This window comes from Pezoporus flaviventris, unplaced genomic scaffold (genome assembly GCF_033815535.1).
Source record: "Pezoporus flaviventris isolate CSIRO_AGI_PZ_B2104156 unplaced genomic scaffold, CSIRO_AGI_Pfla_v1 ptg000007l, whole genome shotgun sequence".
NCBI lineage: Eukaryota > Metazoa > Chordata > Aves > Psittaciformes > Psittacidae > Pezoporus > Pezoporus flaviventris.
The window spans coordinates 40,124,100-40,146,885 of NW_026892555.1; the positions used below are offsets into that span (position 1 = coordinate 40,124,100).

The 22,786-nt window shown below is 41.1% G+C and overlaps 1 protein-coding gene across 2 annotated transcripts in view; it reads left to right on the forward strand.

The window, feature by feature from the left end:
- The window catches only part of ATP6V1H (ATPase H+ transporting V1 subunit H), a 287,370-nt gene that overhangs the window by 235,089 nt on the left and 29,495 nt on the right, over positions 1 to 22,786 (forward strand). The window contains exons 2-6 of one of the 2 annotated variants that reach the window (XM_061448478.1): positions 6,892 to 7,018; positions 15,294 to 15,396; positions 16,877 to 16,966; positions 21,066 to 21,179; positions 22,074 to 22,178. In XM_061448478.1, the coding sequence (XP_061304462.1) occupies positions 6,915 to 7,018; positions 15,294 to 15,396; positions 16,877 to 16,966; positions 21,066 to 21,179; positions 22,074 to 22,178 (516 nt within the window). In that variant the 5' untranslated portion in view covers positions 6,892 to 6,914. Of the gene's footprint in view, positions 1 to 6,889; positions 7,019 to 15,293; positions 15,397 to 16,876; positions 16,967 to 21,065; positions 21,180 to 22,073; positions 22,179 to 22,786 lie in introns of those variants that run through there. The other variant, XM_061448479.1, reaches the window with a different exon arrangement.

Sequence of the window (22,786 nt, forward strand, 5' to 3'; positions counted from 1 at the left end):
CTTTTTCCAGCATTTGGCTTGACAAGCTGAATTGCATTAGAAGTCATCTTACAGGAAGAAAGCTGTTGCATAAGCTCTGGTAATAAGACTCACTTTGGCAGAGTTACTGCTGAGGTTTAGGTAACCACCTTCTTTTCTGTCCTCTAGCCAGGCTTACTGTCAGCAGCATTCCCTTTTTCCTTCATGAAGTTGCTGCTCTGACCTAGCCTCTTCTTGTGAGAGAGGAGGAAGTTAGAGGATATTTTATTTTTTAATTTAATTTAATTTAATTTAATTTAATTTTTCTTTTATTGTATTGTATTTTTTAACCCAGAAGTGGGCTTTATTTCACCTCATCCTGCAGTGCTGCTTCTACACATTGAGGTGTGGACCCCCTTGTCCAGACAAGAGCTGTTGGCACAAAGCAGCAGAGACTGACAGTGAGAGAAGGAGAGATGCTATAGGCTGCAAAGAGGGACTGGAGACTCTTAGACCCTCTGGCTTTCAATATGGATGTATATATTCATGAGACAGACACCTGTTCCTACTCCTTAAAATAATGTACCCTACTATTTCAACTCCACCTGCATTTATCTCTCAAGGGTATAAATAGTTGTTTTGCACTGGTGTTCCTGTTTCTGCACAGCACTTCACTTTGAATTTTCTGACAATTGTTCTATTCTACCAGGGAAAAAAATTGAAGAAGTATTTATCATAGAATCATAGGATCATAGAATGATTAGGGTTGTAAGGGACCTTACAGATCATCTAGTCCATTTATTACAATAAAATGTTAGTTTATTTTTCTTTTGAAAACACCATTCCTACTGAGGATATATGTGTGGTTCGTTAACTAAGCATGCAAAACTTAGTTTCAAAGAAGTGGTGGAGCAATCAGAAGATTGCCTGGTATGACATTTGCAAAACTGTGGTGCAGGTGAATTTCTACTTTGCACTACTTTTTTCTTCCATACTGGAGAGCAGTGCTTTGGGGAAAAGAGTATTTTAGATTTACAACAGCACATGCTTTGTTTTTCCCCATGTGTGTGACCTTCAGCTAGTTTCTTCATATTTCTCTGCCTCATTTTATCTAGAAAACAAAACCCCTTCTACATTATATTAGTGTTGCATGGGCTTAGACACTGATTCTCAGAATGGCTTCAAGCTTCACACATTACAAAACCAGCTAGATTCCCTCTAAGGTTTCCCCCTTGCAACCCACATGCACACTTGTAGTTATTTCTCTGCTGTTGCCCCTCTCGTGCTATAGAGTCCCCCTTGCTAAAAAATAACAGGTTTAATTTAGTGTCTGCACCTGGCACTAGTTCTGTGATAGCAGAAACATGTCCTGCTCTTCTTGCAGTGCACCCATGGGGACTTGTTGCTGAAACAAGTCATGTGAGGAAGCCCATGCCTAAGTCTCACATCCAACCCTTGTCATACAATGTACAAGCTGCTCCTTTCCACATTGCCCTGGGAGGATGGGGTTTAAGCCTTGCAAAAGTAAAAGTGAGCACTCAGAAGATCTGATCTGAATCCTTGGATGAATAACCTTAGGGTAAAATGAACTCTTGTTTTAGGAATGGTAGCTCTCAAAGATGAAGCTAGTCTCTATGCTTTTCTAGCGGATAGGTACCACTTTGAGAATGTTCTCTGTTACAGATTCTGCCATCTCTGATTTTTCGTCAATAATATTTTGTGACTTAAGGAAGTGTGTTCACTTTTCCTGACCTTCTACGTGTGCTTTCGTTGGGTAAACTTTCCAAGCCATTTCCTCCATATGCTAAAAACTTGTACAGGCATGCTGGAGACAGCCAGGTGATGTACACAATGCTGAAAGGTTAAACTGCAGGTGTGCAAAACACTTATGTAATTTGCAGAATATATGAGACATTGTTCTTATTAAAGAAGGAAAGGATAATAGAAATATAATCTCATGATCCAGCTGTCTGTAGTCTTACTGGGCAGATGACTCATCTGCATTCATTTTTCTAGTGTTAAACTACTGAACATTTTTATTCTTTGTGATTCAGGCAATTGATGAATTTTATTCCTGCATGCTGACATGCTTTCATTTTCCTCTGTTTCACACATCAGTAAATTCATCTAAACATAGCAACTTCAAATGAAGATGCACTGCCATGAGTTAATGGATAAGCACTGACTTGACCAAAATTAGCTAAATGAGAATTGTTTTGCAGCACCTGAACCCTGAAGGAATGAGGCTTACCAAAAAAAAGGAGCACAGAACTTCTCAAAATATAACCTTTAATAAGATCCAGTTCAGAGAATCAACCAGCTTGAATAAGGCACCATGAGGTACTCTCTGAAGCTGATGATAATTAGGATGTATTTGCGCTGGTTGCTGAGGATTACCTCTTGCTGTCATAGTGGTGACAGGCACATGGGACAGATTCCGGCAATGACTGTACAATGTTTTTCTTTCTCAAAGCTTACCCTTGCAATAAAGTTCCTTTACACCAAGCTTGCCTCATGGGATTCACACCAAGTGAAAATTTTCAGATGTGCCTGATGTTTGACAGACAGGAGATGGGAGCACATGGAAATCTGTAGCATACCCACCATCCTCTGGCAAGGTGTTTTACAGTTCAACTGTGCACTTGTCAAAGGAGTAGCACTATCATCAGCAAAGTTTTCACTACGCTGTTTACCTCCTTTCTCAAACACCTGTGAGCGTGAAGAACAGCACGGACTCCAGCCAGATGCTTTTTGCCCTCTGTTGAGAAGACCCTTCTGCGCTGTGAATGCTGATCATTTCTTCCTGCCCTCTGTTGATGTGTCTCATTCATGAGTTATGAATCAATGCACAGATCTTTCCTTTTAACCCAGGAAAGCTGTTTTTTTTTGTTTTGTTTTTTTTTTTTCTTCTTAAGAGCACCTCCAGAGGCATGTCAGTGAATGCCTCTTGGAAATAAATCCAAGTGGATGGTGTCTGTCTGTACCAGCCTTTCCCACACACATGAAGAACTCCTGAAGAGCTATGAAACATGATTGTACCTTACAAAGCTGTACTGACTTTTTGTCCATGTTTTGCATTTATTCCATGACATGGAAGAATATGTAGATTAAGTATATTATTATGTAGGTATATTGAGAAACAATATATTGTTTTCATTCTCTAATAGGGCACATTGCATTCACTAATTTGATTATTGTGTTAGAGACCCTATTAACTTGCCCGGTAAAAATGGCATGTTTAATGTTTGGTAGTTCCTTAAATGCTCCCTGGTACTCCTGTTTAAAAAAACAGTAATTACTATTACAATTATTTCTGCTATCTGCCCTTCTCTCTCTGCTAAGTCAGTAGGGGCATACTTTCAGACAGTTTACAGAAACTAGGAAAATATATTTTACTGCAGCTTCCCAAACACCTGTGAAATGAATAGTAAAGTCAGAGCTTACCATTTATGATGAAGCAACATGCTGAATCACAGCTTTTCAAAGCTCTTTTCTATAGAAAACGGAAAGTAGCAGTCTGTCTTCTTTTAGCCACACTGAATGGATGGTGCTAGACTCTTGCAGGTGATGCAATTAGGCAAAAATAAATAGTGTGTTATGAAAAAAAAAGACCGTGGATGACCTAATGCATGCTCCAAATACGAGATCACACTGGGCACCGCATTGAAACCATGAGTTTATTTTTTCTCTGCTTGCTATGGAGTACTGAAACAATACCAGAAACAGGGACTAGAAGTGAGAGAACCACAGTCCTGTGTGTAATTGTACTTGGGTTCAGCCAGAACTAATTATAATTAATCAGTGGCACAGTAATGAAACTCCTTCTTGAATTAAAAAAAAACACCGATAAAGGTACTGTGCAGGTATAATTTAAAGAACAGTGTATCCCCTAAATGGATGTCCTGGAAAATACAAAGACCATAACAAAATGACAATTTAACTGTAGACCTCTCTAGGGAACTCTATTTTGGCTATCTATATTTGGCTATCTATATTTGGCTATCTCAATCAAACTCCTCGATCTATTTCTCTTTCCCCTGCCTTTCCTCCTTACATGTTAGCAGAATTACCCTTCAGGATCATTTCTGACTAGGAGTAGTGTGTCTGTGCACTTCATCACAGTATGACTGGAAAACTTCACTCAGCAACTGAAATCAGAGAGATGTTTTTTCTTAGAAACATGGAAGCATAAGCCTGTGGTTTCTGAAACACTTGGGCTTTTAGTCTGAAAAGTTTCCTGCTCCTTTTGCTTATAGAGACAAAGCTCAACATATGTAGGTCATTTTTTACAAAAGGAAGAGGTTGTGCAGGGTCTATTTCCCACCGAGATATGGCTTGGGAAGAACGAAATGGTGTGCCCCCAGCGCATGACCCTGTCCAGCTATAAGGAAGAAGTGTGACACTGCAGGCTGTGAGACCTGGCACACCACAACACAGCACAGGCAGTCAGACCTGCCTACCAGAAACGGGGGTTCAGGAACTCCTGCCTGCTCTCCAGTTGTAGGAAAGAGCAAATTCGCCCCACTGCAGCACAAGAGGCAGAAAGCAAGAAAACACTGGGAACTGGAATAAAAGAATGCAGAGCCCAAGGAGGCATTTCAGTGCCTGGGGCATTGCCTGCCATCTCCGTGGCCCCTTCCCCTCCTGGGCCTCTGTCACAAGCTTGGCGGTCCCTCGCCCAGGTGGGAAACAGGGAGAAGCGCTGAGTGGCTGCAGGAGCTTGCCCTGAGCAGAGCTTCTAAGCCCTTCTCAGCTAGCCTTGTGTTCTCTGTGGAAACACTGAGCTGTTTCTTATTGGCAAATAGGCACCCACACGTTGTGTCCTGCAATCAGTCTTCTCAGGATGGGATCAGACCTCCATATAAAACTATATGTATACAGGTATGAGTACATACTCATAGAATCATAGAAAGGTCTGGGTTGGAAAGGATCTTAAAGCTCATCTCATTCCAACCCCCTGCCATGGGCAGGGACACCTTCCACTAGACTGGGTTGCTCAAAGCCCCATCCAACCTGGCCTTGAACACTGCCAGGGATGGGACAGCCACAGCTTCTCTGGGCAACCTGTACCAGTGCCTCACCACCCTCACAGGGAAGAACTTCTTCCTAGTATCTAACTCTACCTTCTGCCAGCTCAAAGCCATTCCCCCTTGTCCTATCCCTACAGGTCCTTGCAAAAAGTCCTTCTCCAGATTTCCTGTAGTTCCTCTTTAGGTACTGGAAGCTGCTTTAAGGTCTCCCCAGAGCCTTCTCTTCTCCAGGCTGGACAACCTAAATTCTCTCAGCCTGTTTTCACAGCAGAGGTGCTCCAGCCCTCTAAGCATCTTTGTGGCTTCCTCTGGACAAGCTCCAACAGGTCCGCATCCCTCTTGTGTTGGGGGCCCCAGAGCTGAACACAGTACTGCAGGTGCGGTCCCATGTGAGTGTAGTAGAGGGGGAAAATCACCTCCCTTGACCTGCTGAACAAACTCCTCTTTTAATGCAGCCCAGCATACTACATATATATATATGCATGTATGTGTATATGTATAAAAGTGGGTATATATAAAAGATACCTATAAACGTCTGTATAATCGCATAAGGCCAAGGCACACGACACACACAGCACCCCAACCCTGCACGCTCTTGACCTCTCTAACCGCTTCCGGGCGGAGCCTTGCACCACCCGCCCCCACCCCGCCCACCGCGCGGCGCGCTGTCCCTCGGAGGCTGCCGTCGTGGTCAGGTGAGCGGCGTCACATGACGGTGGTGGCTGCGGGGCCGCTGCGTAGCGGAGCGGGGCCCGGCACGGCGCCCGGTGAGGCGTAGCGGCGGGGCCTTTGGTACGTGGGCTCCGTGGGCTCCGTGGGCTTGCCAAGGAGCGGCTGCGGCCTCCTTCCTTCCTCCCTCCCTCCCACGGCCCTCATCCGCAGGCGTGCCCCCTGGGGTGAGTGACCGCTGCCGCGGGGACTGAGGTGCGGATGTGCCGCTGCACTGCCTCTCGGGGAGCTCTGGTGGGCCGGGGGTGGCATATTGGGTTCCGCGTGGCGCGGCAGCTTCTCTAAGGGTTTGGGCTCCCACGGGCCCCTTTGGAGGTGTCCGTGAGACGCTGCAGGGAGTAGCAGGACAGGGCCAAGTGTCTTTCTCCTGCCTGTCCCAGGCGCCTCTCTTCTTCTCGGACCTCAGTATTGCTTAGTCCTGCAGCCGGGGTTACCGACCCTGCCCCACTCTGTGGCTCGAGGAGCATTTAAGCCACTCTGGCTGGGTCGGGTAAGAGCCCGGAAACGTTCAGTTGAAGGACACAGTAAATGGTGCCGTTGTTGTGGATGTCTGCTCGCAGAAGTAGTTTTAACTGCTGCTCCATTTGTTCAGGGTAGTTTCTTTTTTTTGTTGCTGTTGGAATTACAGTTTCATTCAGTCATGCAAACTGTATGCTTGTTAAGGATGGGGCAGATTGTGTCAGTTTGCTCCTGCTTGCCTCTGTGAAGGGAGCCAGAAAAGGCTGGACATAGCCTGTGTGGAGAGGTTTGATGCAGTTTAGATTGTAAGGGATGGTGCTCCAGCCTCTGCAAACACACTTCTTGTTTTGGCATCAAAGTCAGGAGGAGATTAAACAATAAAGGAGGGAGAAAGGAGTGGTGAAGGTCACTGTCTGTGGTGACACAGCTTCTGTTCCTGTTTCTTTTCCAGTTTGCTTTCTGTACAGAGATGACATGAATTTTCTTGTTAGGCAATGTAACATGAATTTTAATTTACATAACTTGCGTTTTGTTTAATTTTTATTGTTGCTGGTTTTTTATTTTTTATTTTTTTACAAAAACCTTTATTTTCTCTGAAAGTACTAAGTACATTTTTAGGGAATGGGACACTGATTTTTATTCTTTAAAATATTGGACAGATACTCTGCTTTTATATACTTGAATAAGAGGCCTCAAATCTGACTTACATTTCTAGGTACATTTTGATTACCAATTAAGATGGATATCCGAGGTGCTGTAGATGCTGCTGTCCCAACAAACATCATTGCAGCCAAAGCTGCTGAAGTTCGGGCAAACAAAGTAAACTGGCAGTCATATCTCCAGTAAGTGAAACCTTTCCACATATTTTATTTTCCCTCCTTCCTTCTTAAGTGTTAGACTTTTTGATATTTTGGGTTCCATTGGGACATTAGGTTACAGTGAGGAACATTCTGTCTTGGTCCCATGGAAGTAGTTGGAAAAAATCTGAGTGGTGGGGGAAAATTTTCTTATGATTTATTGCCCAAAAGGGAACTCAACTTTTGTGAACTGAACACTAATAGCAAATAATAAAAGTTGGCATGAATATGTGGTAAAACCCTGGAATGTATATAATGGCACTGGGAGTAGTGAGAGAACAATTGTCCAAAAGGGACACAGGGACAAGCTGAGGAAAAGAGATACGTGCATGAGGTAGGGAAACAGCAGGAGAAGAAACAAGCTTTTATTAGTCCTCTGTACTCTGAAGTGAAATGCAAGTTTCTTGCAGCCATGCATTCCTCATGACAGGTACCTGCGAAGAACATTGGTAAAGTGTAAATGACTATTACCTCACATGTAATAGCAAATTACTTCAGTGTTTGCTGCATTGTAACTGAAGTGGTAGAAATCTTGATTCTAGAGGTACAAACCATTCTGATGATGCTTTGTGATTATCAATGTTACACAGAATAACCACAGAAAGTTTGGTTTTTTTTTTCAGGCTGCTGTGATACATACATAATATGCTATATATTAAAATGAAGTTGCAAAAACATACACATGCAAACTGAGAAATGCAAACCCAGTAGCTTACTAATGACTACCTACTTTGCCCTGTGCTGTGTAACTCAGTCTTGCCTATTCAATTCATTGAACTGTGTTATTTTTCCTCTTTGTGATTATGTATCTGCATTATAAGTCTGCACTGAGGAACTGATCTACTGCTGCAGCTTCATTTTTATAGGCTGTTCTTCAGATGGGTCAGTTCCTGGTTCAGTCTGTAGTGTGACATTAGTGGCTTTGCAGGCAAGAGAGGAAGGTTGTTGTGGTAGCTTGACAGTGGCAGCTACTAAGCACTTTTCAGACAGTTTGTAGTAGCTTTGTTGTTACTGTGTGCCCTGTATCCATCTGGTTGGAAGTGTGTCCTGAGGAAAACTGAGCAGCTGTTCCTGTCCTAATGGCAAATGAACTGCTAATTTGCAGTTAATCAGGTTGAAATTGGGAGTACAGTTGTGCACTGTCAACATAAGCGAATATGTGATAGTGGTTTTCACTGCTTTTCTAGTGGTTCCGACTGAAGGGCTGGTGAGATTCATCTGCTGCTTTCATTAGTATAAGGGATGGTTCTGTTTTGCAAGGAGTTGTATTTTGAATATATATGTAGTATTAATTGCTTGACTGTGCTTTATGTGGTCACCATTTATAATTTTCCTTCATTCTTGGGGCTCGCTCTCTAGTGTTGAATAAGGATGGGGGAGTTTTGTGTATGTATTTGTCAGCAAACTTCTATGTAACTTCTTTTGACCAGGAGGTAGGGGTGATGGTTCTTTTTTTGACTCTAGAAATAGAATTTGACTTTTGTTCTGGAACCTATGGAAGAAGTATATAGTAGTTACTTCCTATCTTTGATCAGTTAGCCAGGTTTTGGGTTCTACTGTAGTGCATCTGGCTAGTGTTTGTTATCCTGCTGTGAGACTGTTCAGTGCTTGGTGCCCTTTCTAGGTCAATGACAGTGTGTTCTGTTTATTATTGCTCTGAAATGATTGTCTCTTGTATGTACTGATAACATCCTGGCTGTCTGGCTAAGGCAGCTTCTAGGATGAACTTCAGTGGTCCCAGAGGGGTTGTAGAGCATTGTGAAGATTATAGTTCCTTGGCTGAGGAGTTTCCTTATCATTAGTTATTATAAAACATCAGAGGAACTTTTGGTCCTTCTAAGGAGGAAGTAAAATTATACCTGATTTTTGACATGTTCTTCTTACAATGGGCAGGTTTGGATGTGATGGTGTCTTTGAGGCTGGGGCTTTAAACGATTTATTAATAAATCAGTAGTGCAGCTATATTGACTCATTTCTGGAAGGACATAGACCTGTTTGACTGAGTCCAGAAGAGGCCACGAAAATGATCAGAGGGCTGGAGCACCTCTCCTGTGAGATAGGCTGAGGGCATTGGGGTTGTTCAGCCTGGAGAAGAGAAGGCTCTGGGGAGACCTTAGAGCAGCCTTCTAGCACTTACAGGGGATGTACAGGAAATCTGGAGAGGGACTTTTTGCAAGGGCCTGTAAGGATAGGACAAGGGGAAATGGCTTTAAAATGAGGAAGGTAGATTTAGATTAGATATTAGGAAGGAGTACTTTCCTGTGAGAGTGGTGAGGAACTGGCGCGAGTTGCCCAGAGAAGCTGGGGCTGCCCCGTCCCTTGTGTTCAAGGCCATGTTGGATGGGGCTTTGAGCAACCTGGTCTAGTGGAAAGTGTCCCTGCTCATGGCACGGGGCTGGAGCTAGATGGTCTTTAAGGTACCTTAGAACCCAAAACATTCTATGATAAAAAGCAGTGGAAACTTCTTGCTTCTGATGTACCTGTTAGGGGCAGGTCAGAGTGGCTTGTTCTAGTCTATGGAGTAGAATGAAGATGGTGATTGTGAAGGACACTTCTCTTGCTTTCTTTTGAGCCTCTGTTCTAGCAGTGTATGCATTTAGTGCAACAAGCTTGTGTATAAGTGTATGGGGGTGTACTTTAAGTCTTCAGATGTTTTTACATTAGAGGAAATATGTTTGTTTTCTTTTAGTTAATACATGAACTGAAGCATGGCATAATTTTGTTCCTTAAACTATAGATAGTTTTTAATGTAGTTGGAGTCAAAGAACGTCAAAAGAAATTCTAATGAAGTATTATTATTTTCTTTTTAATCTAGCTATGCCAGTTGTATGTGTATAAAGATGCTTTAAAAGTTGCATCTGTCACAACAGCATTGGAGTTTGATTTGCACAGGAAGGCATTCTGAAGTTCTTTTCCACTCTGTTCTTCAATGCAAAAGTAGAATGGCTTTCTAATAGTTGGTCAGACTATAGTAGCCTGACTGCTCTTGTAGAGTCAGTTCAGGCTAAAGATTAACTGGCATATTGTTTATTCCATCTCTGAAGGTTATAACTGTAAACTAAATGTCAAACTACGCTAACACAATGCTGATTTTAGGTATTTTCTGTGTATGCTGTTGGCACAAAAGGGACATATATAGGTATGGCAACTATGTATTTACCAGTTTGCCACTGTGTTCATTGCTTGCCACTTTTTTTAATGCTAAAATTAACACTTTGTTTGTGTTTAATTCCAGTTAGGGTATGTGTCTGAGGGAACAAAAAATATCAGAACATGCAACAGTGGAAGGTGATGTGTAGGTCTACTTATCTTCTGGAAACTACATGTAGCACGTAGTTAAGGCCATTCTGTACAGACTTTCATGCCTTTGGATCTCGAGACTGCTAGTGGTTTAGAGGTATCGATGCCTTCTTCTAGTTGAAAATGCAGTGGGTTGCTGTTGTGTACTGTGTGGTTGCTTTCAGCGTTTGCCTTCTGGTGTCTGAATGTCTTTGGGAGAGTGTGTTAGTTTGCCTGAAGCAAATTTGCTTTTGTTTTCTAAGAGTAGTAACTGAGTTCTGTGAAAAAGTGAACTTGTTTCAGAGTTCAACCTACCTTTGAATGCACTGTTGGTTTTCTAAGTATACAGCATGACAATGTTTCATTTTTAATTAGGTGAACTACCTGATGACCAACTTGTATGTAGCTTTCCATGTGTCTTCAACTACTTTACATATATGCTTGTGAATTCTGATGTTAAAATGCCTGTTTTATTTTCTTGAGAGTGGGGGAACTTTCTAAAGTGGGTTAAAGTATCTTGGACTTTAAAATCCAGTCTTATCTTAGAAGAAAGAAGCTTTCTCAGTGGTAATGTGTGTGGTTTTCTTATTTATTTTTTTATTTTTATTTTTATTATTTTTAATTTTTATTTTTTTAATTTGGTCTAGTCTTGTAGAGTACATTCAGTCTCTTTTACTGTCTTGATTTTGTAATGGTAAAACTGTTGAGCAGTTGGATAAAATGAATGCCCTTTAGGTACATGAAAAATTCTGTAGATACCTGGATAAAAGAAATTATGCCTTGTTATGATGTCATCATAAAGAGTTTCATATTTGCTGCAGGTGTCAATTTTTAAAAATATTAACAACAAACAACCCCCCAAATTAAAAAACAATCAAAGCCCCCTAACCTTCAGAATGGCTTTTGTTAAATCATTCAACCAAAAAAAGGAACAAGTGCTACTGGAGGAAATGCATAATAAAAAGAAGGAATCACAAGTTTCTGAATCATCTTGAGAGACCAAAAGGTTTTAAAAATTGTAGTCTGACAAACTAATGCATTCTAAATCTTACACAGCTTCAGTTTTCTTTCCTGTAGCTAGTGCTCTCAAGGCAGGCCTTAATAGCCCTCACAGAGTTTTAAAATGTGATTACAGGACTCCTGGTCTAAAATCTCCATGTCTACAGTCCTGTAATCTGTAGTGTACAGATAGATAATAGTATAGATCCTCCTGGAAACCATGCTAGGGCGCATGAAAAACAAAGTGCTTGGTAACAGCCAGCATGGCTTCACTAAGGGTAAATCCTGCCTGACCAATCTGGGGGCCTTCTATAATGGGGCTACAGAACTGCTGGATGAGGGCAAAGCAGTTGATGTCTTCTGCCTGGACCTGTGCAAAGCATTCGACACTGCTCCACACGACATCCTTGTCTGTAAATTGGAGAGACATCAGTTTGATAAGTAGACCACTCAGTGGATAAAGAACTGGCTGGATGGCTGCATGCAAAGAGTTGTGGTCAATGGCTCAATGTCCGGCTGGAGACCAGTAACGAGTGGTGTCCCTCAGGTATCGGTGTTGGGACCGGTCTTGTTCAACATCTTTGTTGGTGACATGGACAGTGGGATTGAGTACGCCCTCAGCAAGTTTGCCGATGACACCAAGCTGTGTGGTTCAGTTGATACGCTGGAGGGAAGGAATGCCATCCAGAGGGACCTTGACACACTTGTGAGGTGGGCTGATGCCAACCTCATGAAGTTTAACCATGGCAAGTGCAAGGTCCTGCACCTGGGTCGGAGCAATCCCAGGCACAGCTACAGGTTGGGCAGAGAAGAGATTCAGAGCAGCCCTGCAGAGAAGGACTTGCGGGTGTTGGTCGATGAGAAAATGAACATGAGCCGGCTTCAATGTGCGCTGGCAGCCCAGAAAGCCGCCTGTATCCTGGGCTGCATCAAAAGGGGCGTGACCAGCAGGTCGAAGGAGGTGATCCTGCCCCTCTACTCTGCTCTCCTGAGACCTCACTTGGAGTATTGTGTGCAGTTCTGGTGTCCTCAACATAAAAAGGACATGGAACTGTTGGAACAAGTCCAGAGAAGGGCCACGAGGATGATCAGGGGACTGGAGCACCTCTTGTATGAAGACAGGCTGAGAAAGTTGGGTCTGTTCAGCCTGGAGAAGAGAAGGCTGTGTGGAGACCTCATAGCAGCCTTCCAGTATCTGAAGGGTGCTGGAGAGAGACTCTTCATCACGGACTGTAGTGATAAGACAAGGGGTAATGGGTTCAAACTTAAACAGGGGCGATTTAGTTTGGATATAAGGAAGAAGCTCTTTACTGTGGGGGTGATGAGGCATTGGAACAGGCTGCCCAAGTAATTTGTGGCTGCCCCATCTCTGGCAGTGTTTAAGGCCAGGTTGGACAGGGCCTTGAGCAACCTGTTCTAGTGTGAGGTGTCCCTGCCCATGGCAGGGGGGTTGGAACGTGATGATCTTAAGGTCCTTTCTAACTTTTAACTATTCTATGAATCTATGAAAAATGTTATATGCAGACAACTGAAGCTCTGTCAAAGTGACTTTTATCTGTTGACAAAAGACTGTGTAGGCACATCCTGGAAAATAGGAAACTAAATGGTTATTAGCAAGAGGGATGGAAGGATGCTGTGATTTCTTCCAGTGTTTACTTAGAGGTGCTGGGAAGTTCCTGTCTCTTCGAAGACGGGGTGAGAAAAATGTGTAATGGTATGAGTTAGCTGGTGCCAGCTGTCAGAGGCTGCTCTGCTTTTTTTTCTTTCATTTGGTTGCTAAGGTTTGCTACATAATCAGTTTTTTGTTTTAAATTGATGTTAATGGAGATGAAATGCATTTGAAATTACTAAAACTATTAATCAGATGTATGAGATCCCTGATAAAATATTAACAGCTTGTTTACAAAGCTGTCAAATCCCTTGTGCTGTTTTGTCTAGTTTGGAAAGTGTGTTTTTGAATGGCACTTAGAAGGCAATAAAGAGTAACCCTAACAGCTTTTCCCCCCAAGGCAACATCAATCCCAACACTTTTTTTTTTTTTTTCCTTGTGGTCTAATGTAGGATGAAAGTGAAAACTTCAAAGCTGTTTACCTTGACAGTTAGCAGACCTCTTCTAATAACCTGGTTATAAAGAAGCATGTTTCTTCCTGTGATGAGGCTTTTTCAAGAATTAAAGCTGAAAATGAAGGATTCACCTTATGTCATCTTTGAAGTAGTTTCTAAATGCCAATATTCTTATAAACAAGCAGCTCATCTTGTGACTTTCACATCAATATCATCCAGGAGTCCCTGGCTTGGCCAGCATTGATTGAAACATGGAAGACTTCTAGTTATGGAACATTAAGTCTACGTTTGTGGCAGATGAAATATCCTCATCTTTCAGCAACTATTGAAATCCATCTGTAATAGGCAGGAAAGAACACAAGTCAATCTAAAAGGCTTGTTGTAGCAGCATGGTTATCATTAGCTAATTTTTAATCTGTAATTAGTTAAATTTTGGTAGAAACTAGTCAAGATTTACCACTGTCTTTCTGAATCTTCCGTCTGGGATGTCTTAAATGCCTTTCCTCAGTGCATGTGAGGATATTTCTCATAAAGCAGCTGGAATACAGAAATAGTGTACATGGTACTGAGCGACTTATCTTCTTTACTTGAAAAGTAAATAGGTAAAAGATGGCTCTGTGATGAGGCCATTCTCAAGACATAACTATAGGAAGAAAGATAAGAACATATTTTAAGTCTTGCTTATGTTTCCGTGTTTCAAGAATCCAGGGGAGTCAATTAAAAAAAACAACAACAAATGAAAAAACCAACCCAACCAGAAACCCCATCAAACAAACAAAAAAGCCAACCATAAACCAACACCACCACCTCCTGCCTTCCCACCAGATAAGTTTACAAGGATTTTAATGTAACTTCTACTTAGGGAACATCTGGAACTAACCCAGAGTAATAGATGGATTAAAAGAATCTGTGCTACATAGCTTTGAAAAGTGGAAGGGGCATTTGACTCAGTGGAAATGTAAGAGGAGATGTGTCTTGGAAATAAATGAAACAGAGCAGTGTCCAATACTTTCATCCCCTGTGGCTTTTGTATTGATGATATGCACAATTTTCTTCTTTCCTGAAGCACTCCTGGTATTAAGTAATAAAGCTAGTCACCTATTAAAGTCTTGGATATTTTCATGACTACCTGGTTTAAAATTAGTTTTCTTACCTGAAGAGTACCTGACTGTACTGTTTTGGCAAGTTTATTATTTGTTGCGATGGTAAGTTGTGTATTATAACAAAACCCCAATGGTATTTTGCCAGCTCTTCAGCTGAGTCAACAGCTTTCTGAAATAGTACTATGATGGCAGTAACTCAGCAAAGAGAAGATCAAGTAGGGGTCTGTTAATCTTATAGGTGTCCACAGCAGTTTACTACATCAAGCCCCCTTGATATGTGTTAGAATGAGCTTGCATGCATATTGTTTTTTAAACAAGCAGGGAAAGCTGGAATGTCATAATTGGTGAAAGCTAAAAATACATTAGGAACCAAGTTCTCTGTAGTCCTTAAAAGCCTCTTCAGTGCTTATGGCAAATTTAAAATAGCAATTAATTTTCTTTTTCAGCACTTCATTCAGGTTGGATTAGACTATTATTCATATTCTGTATTATACTTTTCACATAATATGCTAGCTTTGCGTGTTTAAGTTCTTGCAACTATTTCCACTGCTTCACCATTAACCTCTGCAGGTTGCCGGTAGACATCGGCTTCACTGTGGACCTCAGTGGGCTAGAGGGGGAACAGCCTAGCTTGCCCACGGTCTGCAGCACAGGCTGCAGGGGTATCTCTGCCCCAGTGTCTTCTTCTCTTCCTTGTACCCACCTTGGTCTTAGCAGGGCTATTATTCTCACATACCCTCAGTTCTCTCTCCTGGCTGTTAAGTTTGACATAACTTATGGTTCATGTTGCTTACAGTTTCATATCTTCTTTTCAGAGGGCAGATGATTTCAGGTGAAGACTGTGAATTTATTCAAAGATTTGAACAAAAAAGAAATCCAGAAGAAAAGCAGGAGTTGTTGCAAACAGAAGGCAATCAAGTAACTTTCTTTTAATAATCTACTGGGGAGGAAGATGGAAGGAAAATTTCCTAACTCTTATTTTATTGTTTGCTGTATATGGTTAAGATGTTATGAAAGAAGTTTAAAATTTGCTATTATAATTCTCCCCCCCCCCCCCCCCCCCCCCCCCCGATACAGGTTGGACATTCCTTTAAAAACCTATTAAATAATTACTGAATGTCATCTGACTTTGAGTCTGTAGTGGGACAAGCTAGCTCAAGTCTTTCCTCATCCCATTTTACTTAATCATGCACACTTGTACTTGAGTCATGTTTTTATTTTGAGCTTTTTTCCTTATGTCTTATTGATGATGGCTATTAACAGTGAGATTTCTTCTTAGTTAGCTGAACAGTTATAATGTGGTTCTAGCAATAGAGTTCACTGACTGCTGAGGTAGCTTCAGTTAAATGTAGGTGTCATTTTAGTCCCAGTAAGATAGGAGGTATCTGTACTGGACATAGTTGATATGAGATTGATATGTGACCCATGCCGTTTGGCTTATTGGAGTCCAGGCTGGATGCCCAAAGACACTTAAATAATACTTGGAGCACTGGAATGTCAGTCTTGAAGCCTGAGTTTCTATCAGTGTCAGAGATCAAGAGGGTTGGGGAGGCAGAGGGGAAGGTGAGGTGTAGCAGATGGACTCAAGATGCAGAACTTCCGAGCTCTTTGTTCTACTTCAATTTTAGGCTGTTCCATGTAGGCCTGTGTGTTTAGTGGTTTTTCTTCTTCCACTTCCCCTCTTCCCCCCTGAGGTTGTATTGTGTGACTGGTATGTAGTGGACCATAGTTTGCATAGTTATAAAAGCAAATATGGGGTACATGATATGCCACAGTGTGCAAGTTCAGTTCCATTTTTCTTTCAGTTTTAGTTGAATGTGGTGAAGGGAAAGAGAAAGTGTAAAAGGTAGTGTGAATGTTTCAGCCTATTATATCAGCCTGTTGCTGAAATTGTAAAGTTTTTCAGGAGGCAGAAACCAGCTCAAATATGAGCAAGGGTTTGTCTACAAGGCATAGGAGTAAACATGATAAGAGTGACCTGTCTTCTCTCCCTCAAGTTGCTGAAACCTTCTTACGCCATGTCTGGGTTTGTTGCTGTTTTGTCAATTTATTTGGTTCTTCTCGCTGCCATAAGAAAGAACAGGGGTGGAGATTTTTCTGATCAGTCTTTCAACAAAACACTGTGCTGACTTTTGCTAGTGAGTATTTTTATTTCATTTGAAAGCTGTAAACCAATTTGTAAAGGGTAACGATTGACATGACAGAAAATCTTCTTTGTAATGTCAAATGTATTCAGCTCTTATGGCAATTGAATAAAATGTTGGGATGCTCAATGCTTGTGTAAGGCTTCCTTGTGAATTAATGAGGTCCTAGTTTATATTACCAAAAGGAATGAAGACAATTGCTAATATAAATTTTAATGTCTCTTTTTTTTTGTTTTTGTTTTTTTCCTTTTTAGTGTGCTAAAACATTTATAAACTTGATGACTCATATCTCCAAGGAACAGACGGTTCAGTACATTCTGACTATGGTTGATGATATGCTGCAAGTAGGTCAATAACCTGTCTTATTTTCGAGTCTTTAAATGCATGCTTGAATGTTTTTTTTAGCCTAATTCAGGTCTCTTCAGATGTTTGTCATGCTGTATTAAAAATATTCTCATAAATTTTCAGATCTTGTCTTCAGAGAATAAATGTTAGACCTAAAGTCGCATGGGTTATATTAGTCTTATGTGAATATGTATATGTTCATATTCTGGAAATAAAACATACCTGTATTCTTGTCTGTTGGCTTTCAACCATGCTTCATGTGAAACTTGGATGTTAAGGGATGATTTGTAGCCTTTCTTGTTGTATAGATAGGGTATGACTTCTAATTTGAAGATGTTGAAGCTTTTCCTATGAAGGTGTTAATTTGGCCACCTTCAGCAAGATGTAGTTTCTGCAGTTTCATGTTTCCAGTGTAACTTTAGACTGTTTAGGACAACATGTTCTGAAATTCTGCATCGTTGAGTTATAAAATGGGAACAAGAGCTGGGTAGAGGGGGGAAAATCCCCTCCCTCAACCTGCTCATGCTTCTTCAGATGCAACCCAGGCTATGGTTGACTTTTTGGGCTGCAAGAACACATTGCTGGGTGATGTTGTGCTTCTCATCAACCGACACTCCCAAGTCTTTCTTCTCAGGGCTGCTTTTGAGCAATCGCATCTGCAGCTTTGTCACTCTAACCCTCTTCCTCTTTTCTTTGACTTTATTTTTTCTTGAGTGTGACAAACATCAAGAAGCAGAAAAAACAGAAGGGAGCCTTAGCGTCATTCCTTGATAGGAGACTGAGTTGGGAGTACCTATTTTTGTTTTATGCATTTAATGACTTTGTCTTCGTGTATGAAAACTCTGTTTATTATGGTTACTTCTGTGAGGAATGGGTCTTGTTTTCTGTGTGAGACATATCGGTGATGACCAAGTAATCATTTCAGTTGCCTGTCTTTGTAAGTTAGTATGTCTTGCTTTGCTTAGGTGCTTTGACATTAGCACATAGCCTGTAGCTATAGTATGCAACAGCTGATAACCTCCTGACCTGTAGAATTAATACCCCACAGATAAAGGCTTTCACTGGTCCACTCTTGAACAATTGCATTAGTACTAGGTGGTCACGGAAAGTAGTGTTGAGTGATCTCTTATATGCCCTATTAATTCTGCATATGTGTCTAATGAACATGTTTTCTTGACTGCACTGACATTTCTGTGTTCAGGGTCTTACCCATCCACAGAAGTGGCATGTGTGGCATTCTTAATGTTAAACATAATGACTTCAAATTGTCAGGAGAATAGAGATGGATGTATGTATTCTCTTTTGTTTGAAATTGGATGTCTTTTTCACTTTAGGAGTTCTGCTTCAGTGTCTGGAAGGCTGCACTGGCTTTTGCAACACTCTGTATAATTTCATTATTCAGTGATATCTTGCTGCTGGCAGAGCAAGAGGGCTTGTGTGCAGGCATCTGCATGGCACCATCCCAGGGCTTCTTAACCCTCCATCTCTCCATGGGGCAAAACTGCAGTGAGACTTCTATTTTCTTTTGGTCATGTTCAGATGGTGGAACATGCTGTCAGTGATTCCTTATGGAGACTTGCTTGCACAATTTCAAGGTGTAACATTCTTGTCAGAAAGCAGCATATTGACCAATGACTCTGAGTTTAGTGTGGGGGTCTCTGCAGACTGCCTGGGCAGAAGAATCCACAGTAGTGGATATGAAGTCTCCTGTCTTTGCCCAAGTAGTTTGAATTCAGTACACACAAAGGTTTCAAGTGAGAAATTATTCAGGGAAGTGGTCTTTCGTGGTGCCAGTGACTCTTCATGTGAAATTATTTTGAGCAAGGATGTTCACTGCAGTTTCATGAGACAAACAATATTTGAAAGCTACTTTTGATAGCTGAAACTTCTAGAAACTATCACAGGTTAACAATATCCAGCTTTTATCTGTATTGATGGTGACTGTGGTTCTTCTGTTACCTTCCTATGCTTTTCCTGTGAGGTGTAAAAATCATATCAACTGTGTTTTGAGCACACAGAAGCTGTCTAGATGTCTAGGATCGTTCCAGCAGTGCTACTTACAGATTTGATCATTGTTCTAGGAAAGATTTCTCTTGGAGGCTGGCAGAAGTGGAATTAATGTGGTATTGCCTTATAAGAATATCACTGTTCTGCTTATTTCTGAAGGTGGAGTGTTAGCATACTGGAGTCCCTGAGGAAACAATTATTCTATTCATATGATAAACACTTGGAATACTTTCTCTGGATTAGTGATCCCATCACACTGCAGTCTGTTACTTATGAAATCTGTAAGAACCTGTGGTGTAGTTGGTGCAGATAGCAGTACCACCCAAGTGAGCTTCATGTGCTTCTTCAGAAATGACAGACGCTAAATTATTCAACTGCTGATGTGAAAGCTTCAGGATTTCCTTTTTATTGGTGCAGTCATGAGCTGCCTAGGAAGGTGCAGTTTTGTGTGTTTCAGGGCCATAGGCAGTTCTCCATTCCTTCTGTCCTGTCTTTGCCCTGCACCTTAACAGCAAACCAAACTAGTCTTCTGATTGACAACATGTTGAAGTTATTTCAGCTTTTCTGCTTCCAGATATGTCTCCTGCTTAGTTATGTTGTAAAGTGAACTCATTGATCTAGTTATTTCTGATCTTTTTAGCTAGACTCTGTGTAGCAAAAGTGTAGATGCTAATAGTGATTTACTTGATTGAGCTTCCATTTTTTGTCAGACTGGCACTCAAAGAGCAGATGCTTTCCACCAAGACCCTGTATTCTTGAGATCTCACTTTTTTCTTTTTTAATTTCATTGTTTGAACAACAGATTTTGAGAGGGATTGAGTGTTGTTTGACACCCGCCGTATAGAGCATTAATCACTGTAGGGGTTATGACTGTTGGATAAGTAGTGACACCTCATCTTCCCTAGTCAGTGATCAGGACAGCAATTTGCAGCCCATGTGGTGCAGTAACTTTGATGCTTTCAGTGAAGGGTTGTTGGTAACTCATGCTTAGTAAGATGACAGTGTTTGGAGCATGAATACGTTCAGGTCATCTTGTGCTTAATGGATAATATTCCAACAAGCAGGCTTGCCTAGCTGATTCTTGGCCCATGAAGTTAATAATACGGTGCTGAATAGATGGAGGACAGCCCTGCAACTAGAGGAGTTTGAAAATTAAATTAGTTAGGGAGTGGAGACTGAGATACTGTTCTCTTGTGGGTTTTTCTATTACAGTGATTCAGGACTTGTGTACTTGTCTATAGTAGCCTAACTTTAATTCTGTTAAGAATTAAAGCTTACTGGGAATGCCGAGATAAAGAGGTAATCCAGGTATTTGATTTTCTGGAAGACTGTTTGTATTCTAGGCTATTAGGAAGTAGCAGAGCTCCTCTTCCTCCTCCAGGTTTGCGTGGCCTCTTTGTTCTGCTTTAAGGGGAACCGTAATAGCTACATATCACAGTGGTTATTAGGAGAGATGCTTGAGGAAACTGCACAGTGCTCAGGTTCAGGTGCTTAATGGTCTCTTGTGGTTCAGTCTAGAAGCCTTGGAGAGCAGAGTTCTGGTGGCTATGTCCTCTCCTAGGTATGCAGGTTGCCTGAGATAACAGCTGAATCAGTTGCCGCCTCTTCTGGTAGAGAAGAGCTCACTTCCTATTGAGAGGAATGGAGAGGAAGGACTAGCTTACATCTCTGATTTTGTAGCATACACAGCCAAGTTGAACAGGCTTTTGTGTGGAAGTAGCAATATGGGGAAAACTTTGTATGGACCTGATTAAACATAATTGATTGAAGAGTAGTATTCCTCTGGCAAATGACAGTATTTAGCTTCTCTCTCATTTCTCTCATTCTGCTTGCTTCATCAAAAGGATATATCCATTGTTACTCAAGCAGGTGTTGGAGTGCTGAAATCTAACTAGGGTTTTAAAGGTTTTTTCCCTGCCCCAAATGTCTAATCTTAGCGGTGAACTTCTGAAATGAACTGTATCCAACTGTCAGTCTGAAAAATAACTATGGGCTGTTACAAGCCAGGATACACTCTGGTAATGTGTGCCAACACAGAGAAGCAAATACTTTATGTTGAATGCTTTTACAAGTCTCTCCCCATTTTTACAGGAAAATCATCAGCGTGTTTCTGTCTTCTTTGATTATGCAAAACGTGGCAAAAACACTGCGTGGTCCTATTTTCTCCCAATGTTGAATCGACAAGATCTTTTCACTGTGCATATGGTAAGTTTTAAATGAACCTGTTCCTGAAGATGGTAGAGAAAAATGCTGTGTTTATTTTTCTTCAGGAGACTTTTGGAGTTTGAAGCTGAACTACTGCCTGGAGTAGAAATTTTTCCTGTTGCAGTCTAGATGAGCTGTATGTGGGTGATGCAGGCTTTGCTTGGCCACATTTTAGAAAGAAAAGTTATGTTGTTTATTGGCATTGTTTTTTATTCTGGGAGGTCAAAGCAGGTTTTAAAGGCTTAGAAAAGCAGGGATTTTGGGATTAATTAAACATAGTAAGACATAACTAGAAAAATAAGTTTTGTCATAACTACCAGTGCTCCTCATGCTGTACAAATATTAGAGTTTAAGTTCTTATCCTGTGAAAGGGAAATACCTTTATCTTGACTAACCTTATTCTCTAATATGCTCAAACTGGTACAGTGCCACTCAAACTCTACTTGAATATGGTTTGTAAGTGTACTGGGTTAGGGTTAGGGTTAGGGGAAAGAGTGAAGGGGAAAGAAGGGAGGGAGTGGAACCTGAAGTGAATCCAACAGAAAGGAGTGATGCAAAGCAGTCACACAGCACCAGCAGACTGATGCCCAACTAGTATAACTCATTGGTCAGCTCTCCCACTGTGTCCCCTCCCAGCTGCTTGGTTGTCACCATCCCCTTTACACCCCTATCTACTCACTGAAAGTGTAGAGTGAGAAACGGAGAAGTCCTTGATGTTGTTCGAGTACTGCTCAGCACAGTGGTATGTCATCAGCACTGGTTCAGTCACCAGTCTAAACCACAGCATCATGTGGTCTGCTATGAAAAAAACTTAGTTTCCAGAGCTTATAGGACTTCTCATTGAATCCTGAAGTTGTTGCATTTGAAAAATCTGTTTATTGAATTCTTTTTCAGGCAGCAAGAATTATTGCCAAACTGGCTGCTTGGGGGAGGGAACTTATGGAAGGCAGTGACTTGAATTACTATTTCAACTGGATTAAAACTCAGCTCAGCTCACAGGTAAAAAAACTACTCCTGTTTAAACAGTACAGTGACCTTGGAGACTTTCTTCAAGAATATAGATGTGTGAATAAGGCATATTTTTGGCTTTTCTTTTTTTTAAAATGAAATTTTACTTTGTCATTTTTAAAGCTAAATATCCTTTATTCAAACACATAGTTTTTAACTTAATATTTTACATTTTCTACTCCAGTTCTTGAAATGTGAATTAAAAACTAAGGTCTTTTGTCTTTTCTGTTGGTTAACCTTTTTTTTTCCCTGGACACCAAGGAAACATTTGAAGGTTTTCTGTATCCCTGTATTGTTTTGTTTCTCAGAGCTATTTGCTGGGAAGAAAAATCACATGGCAACAGGAAGTGAACATCAAAACTTTTTTTCAATTTACTGTAGGACAAAGCTTTTATTTTCAGTCCTGTCTCTTGAAACTAAAGAAATCCTGACTTATTTGGATTATAAGTAAGCAGTATGAGCTGCTTACTGCTGGTTAGTGTTTCAAGGATGAATCGTTCTCCTTTATATTTATTTTTGGAGATTTTGCCTTCAATCCTTATCAAAACCCAGTGATTTGTCATTCTTTAAGGTAGTGTCATAGCAAAAGAGAAGAGTTT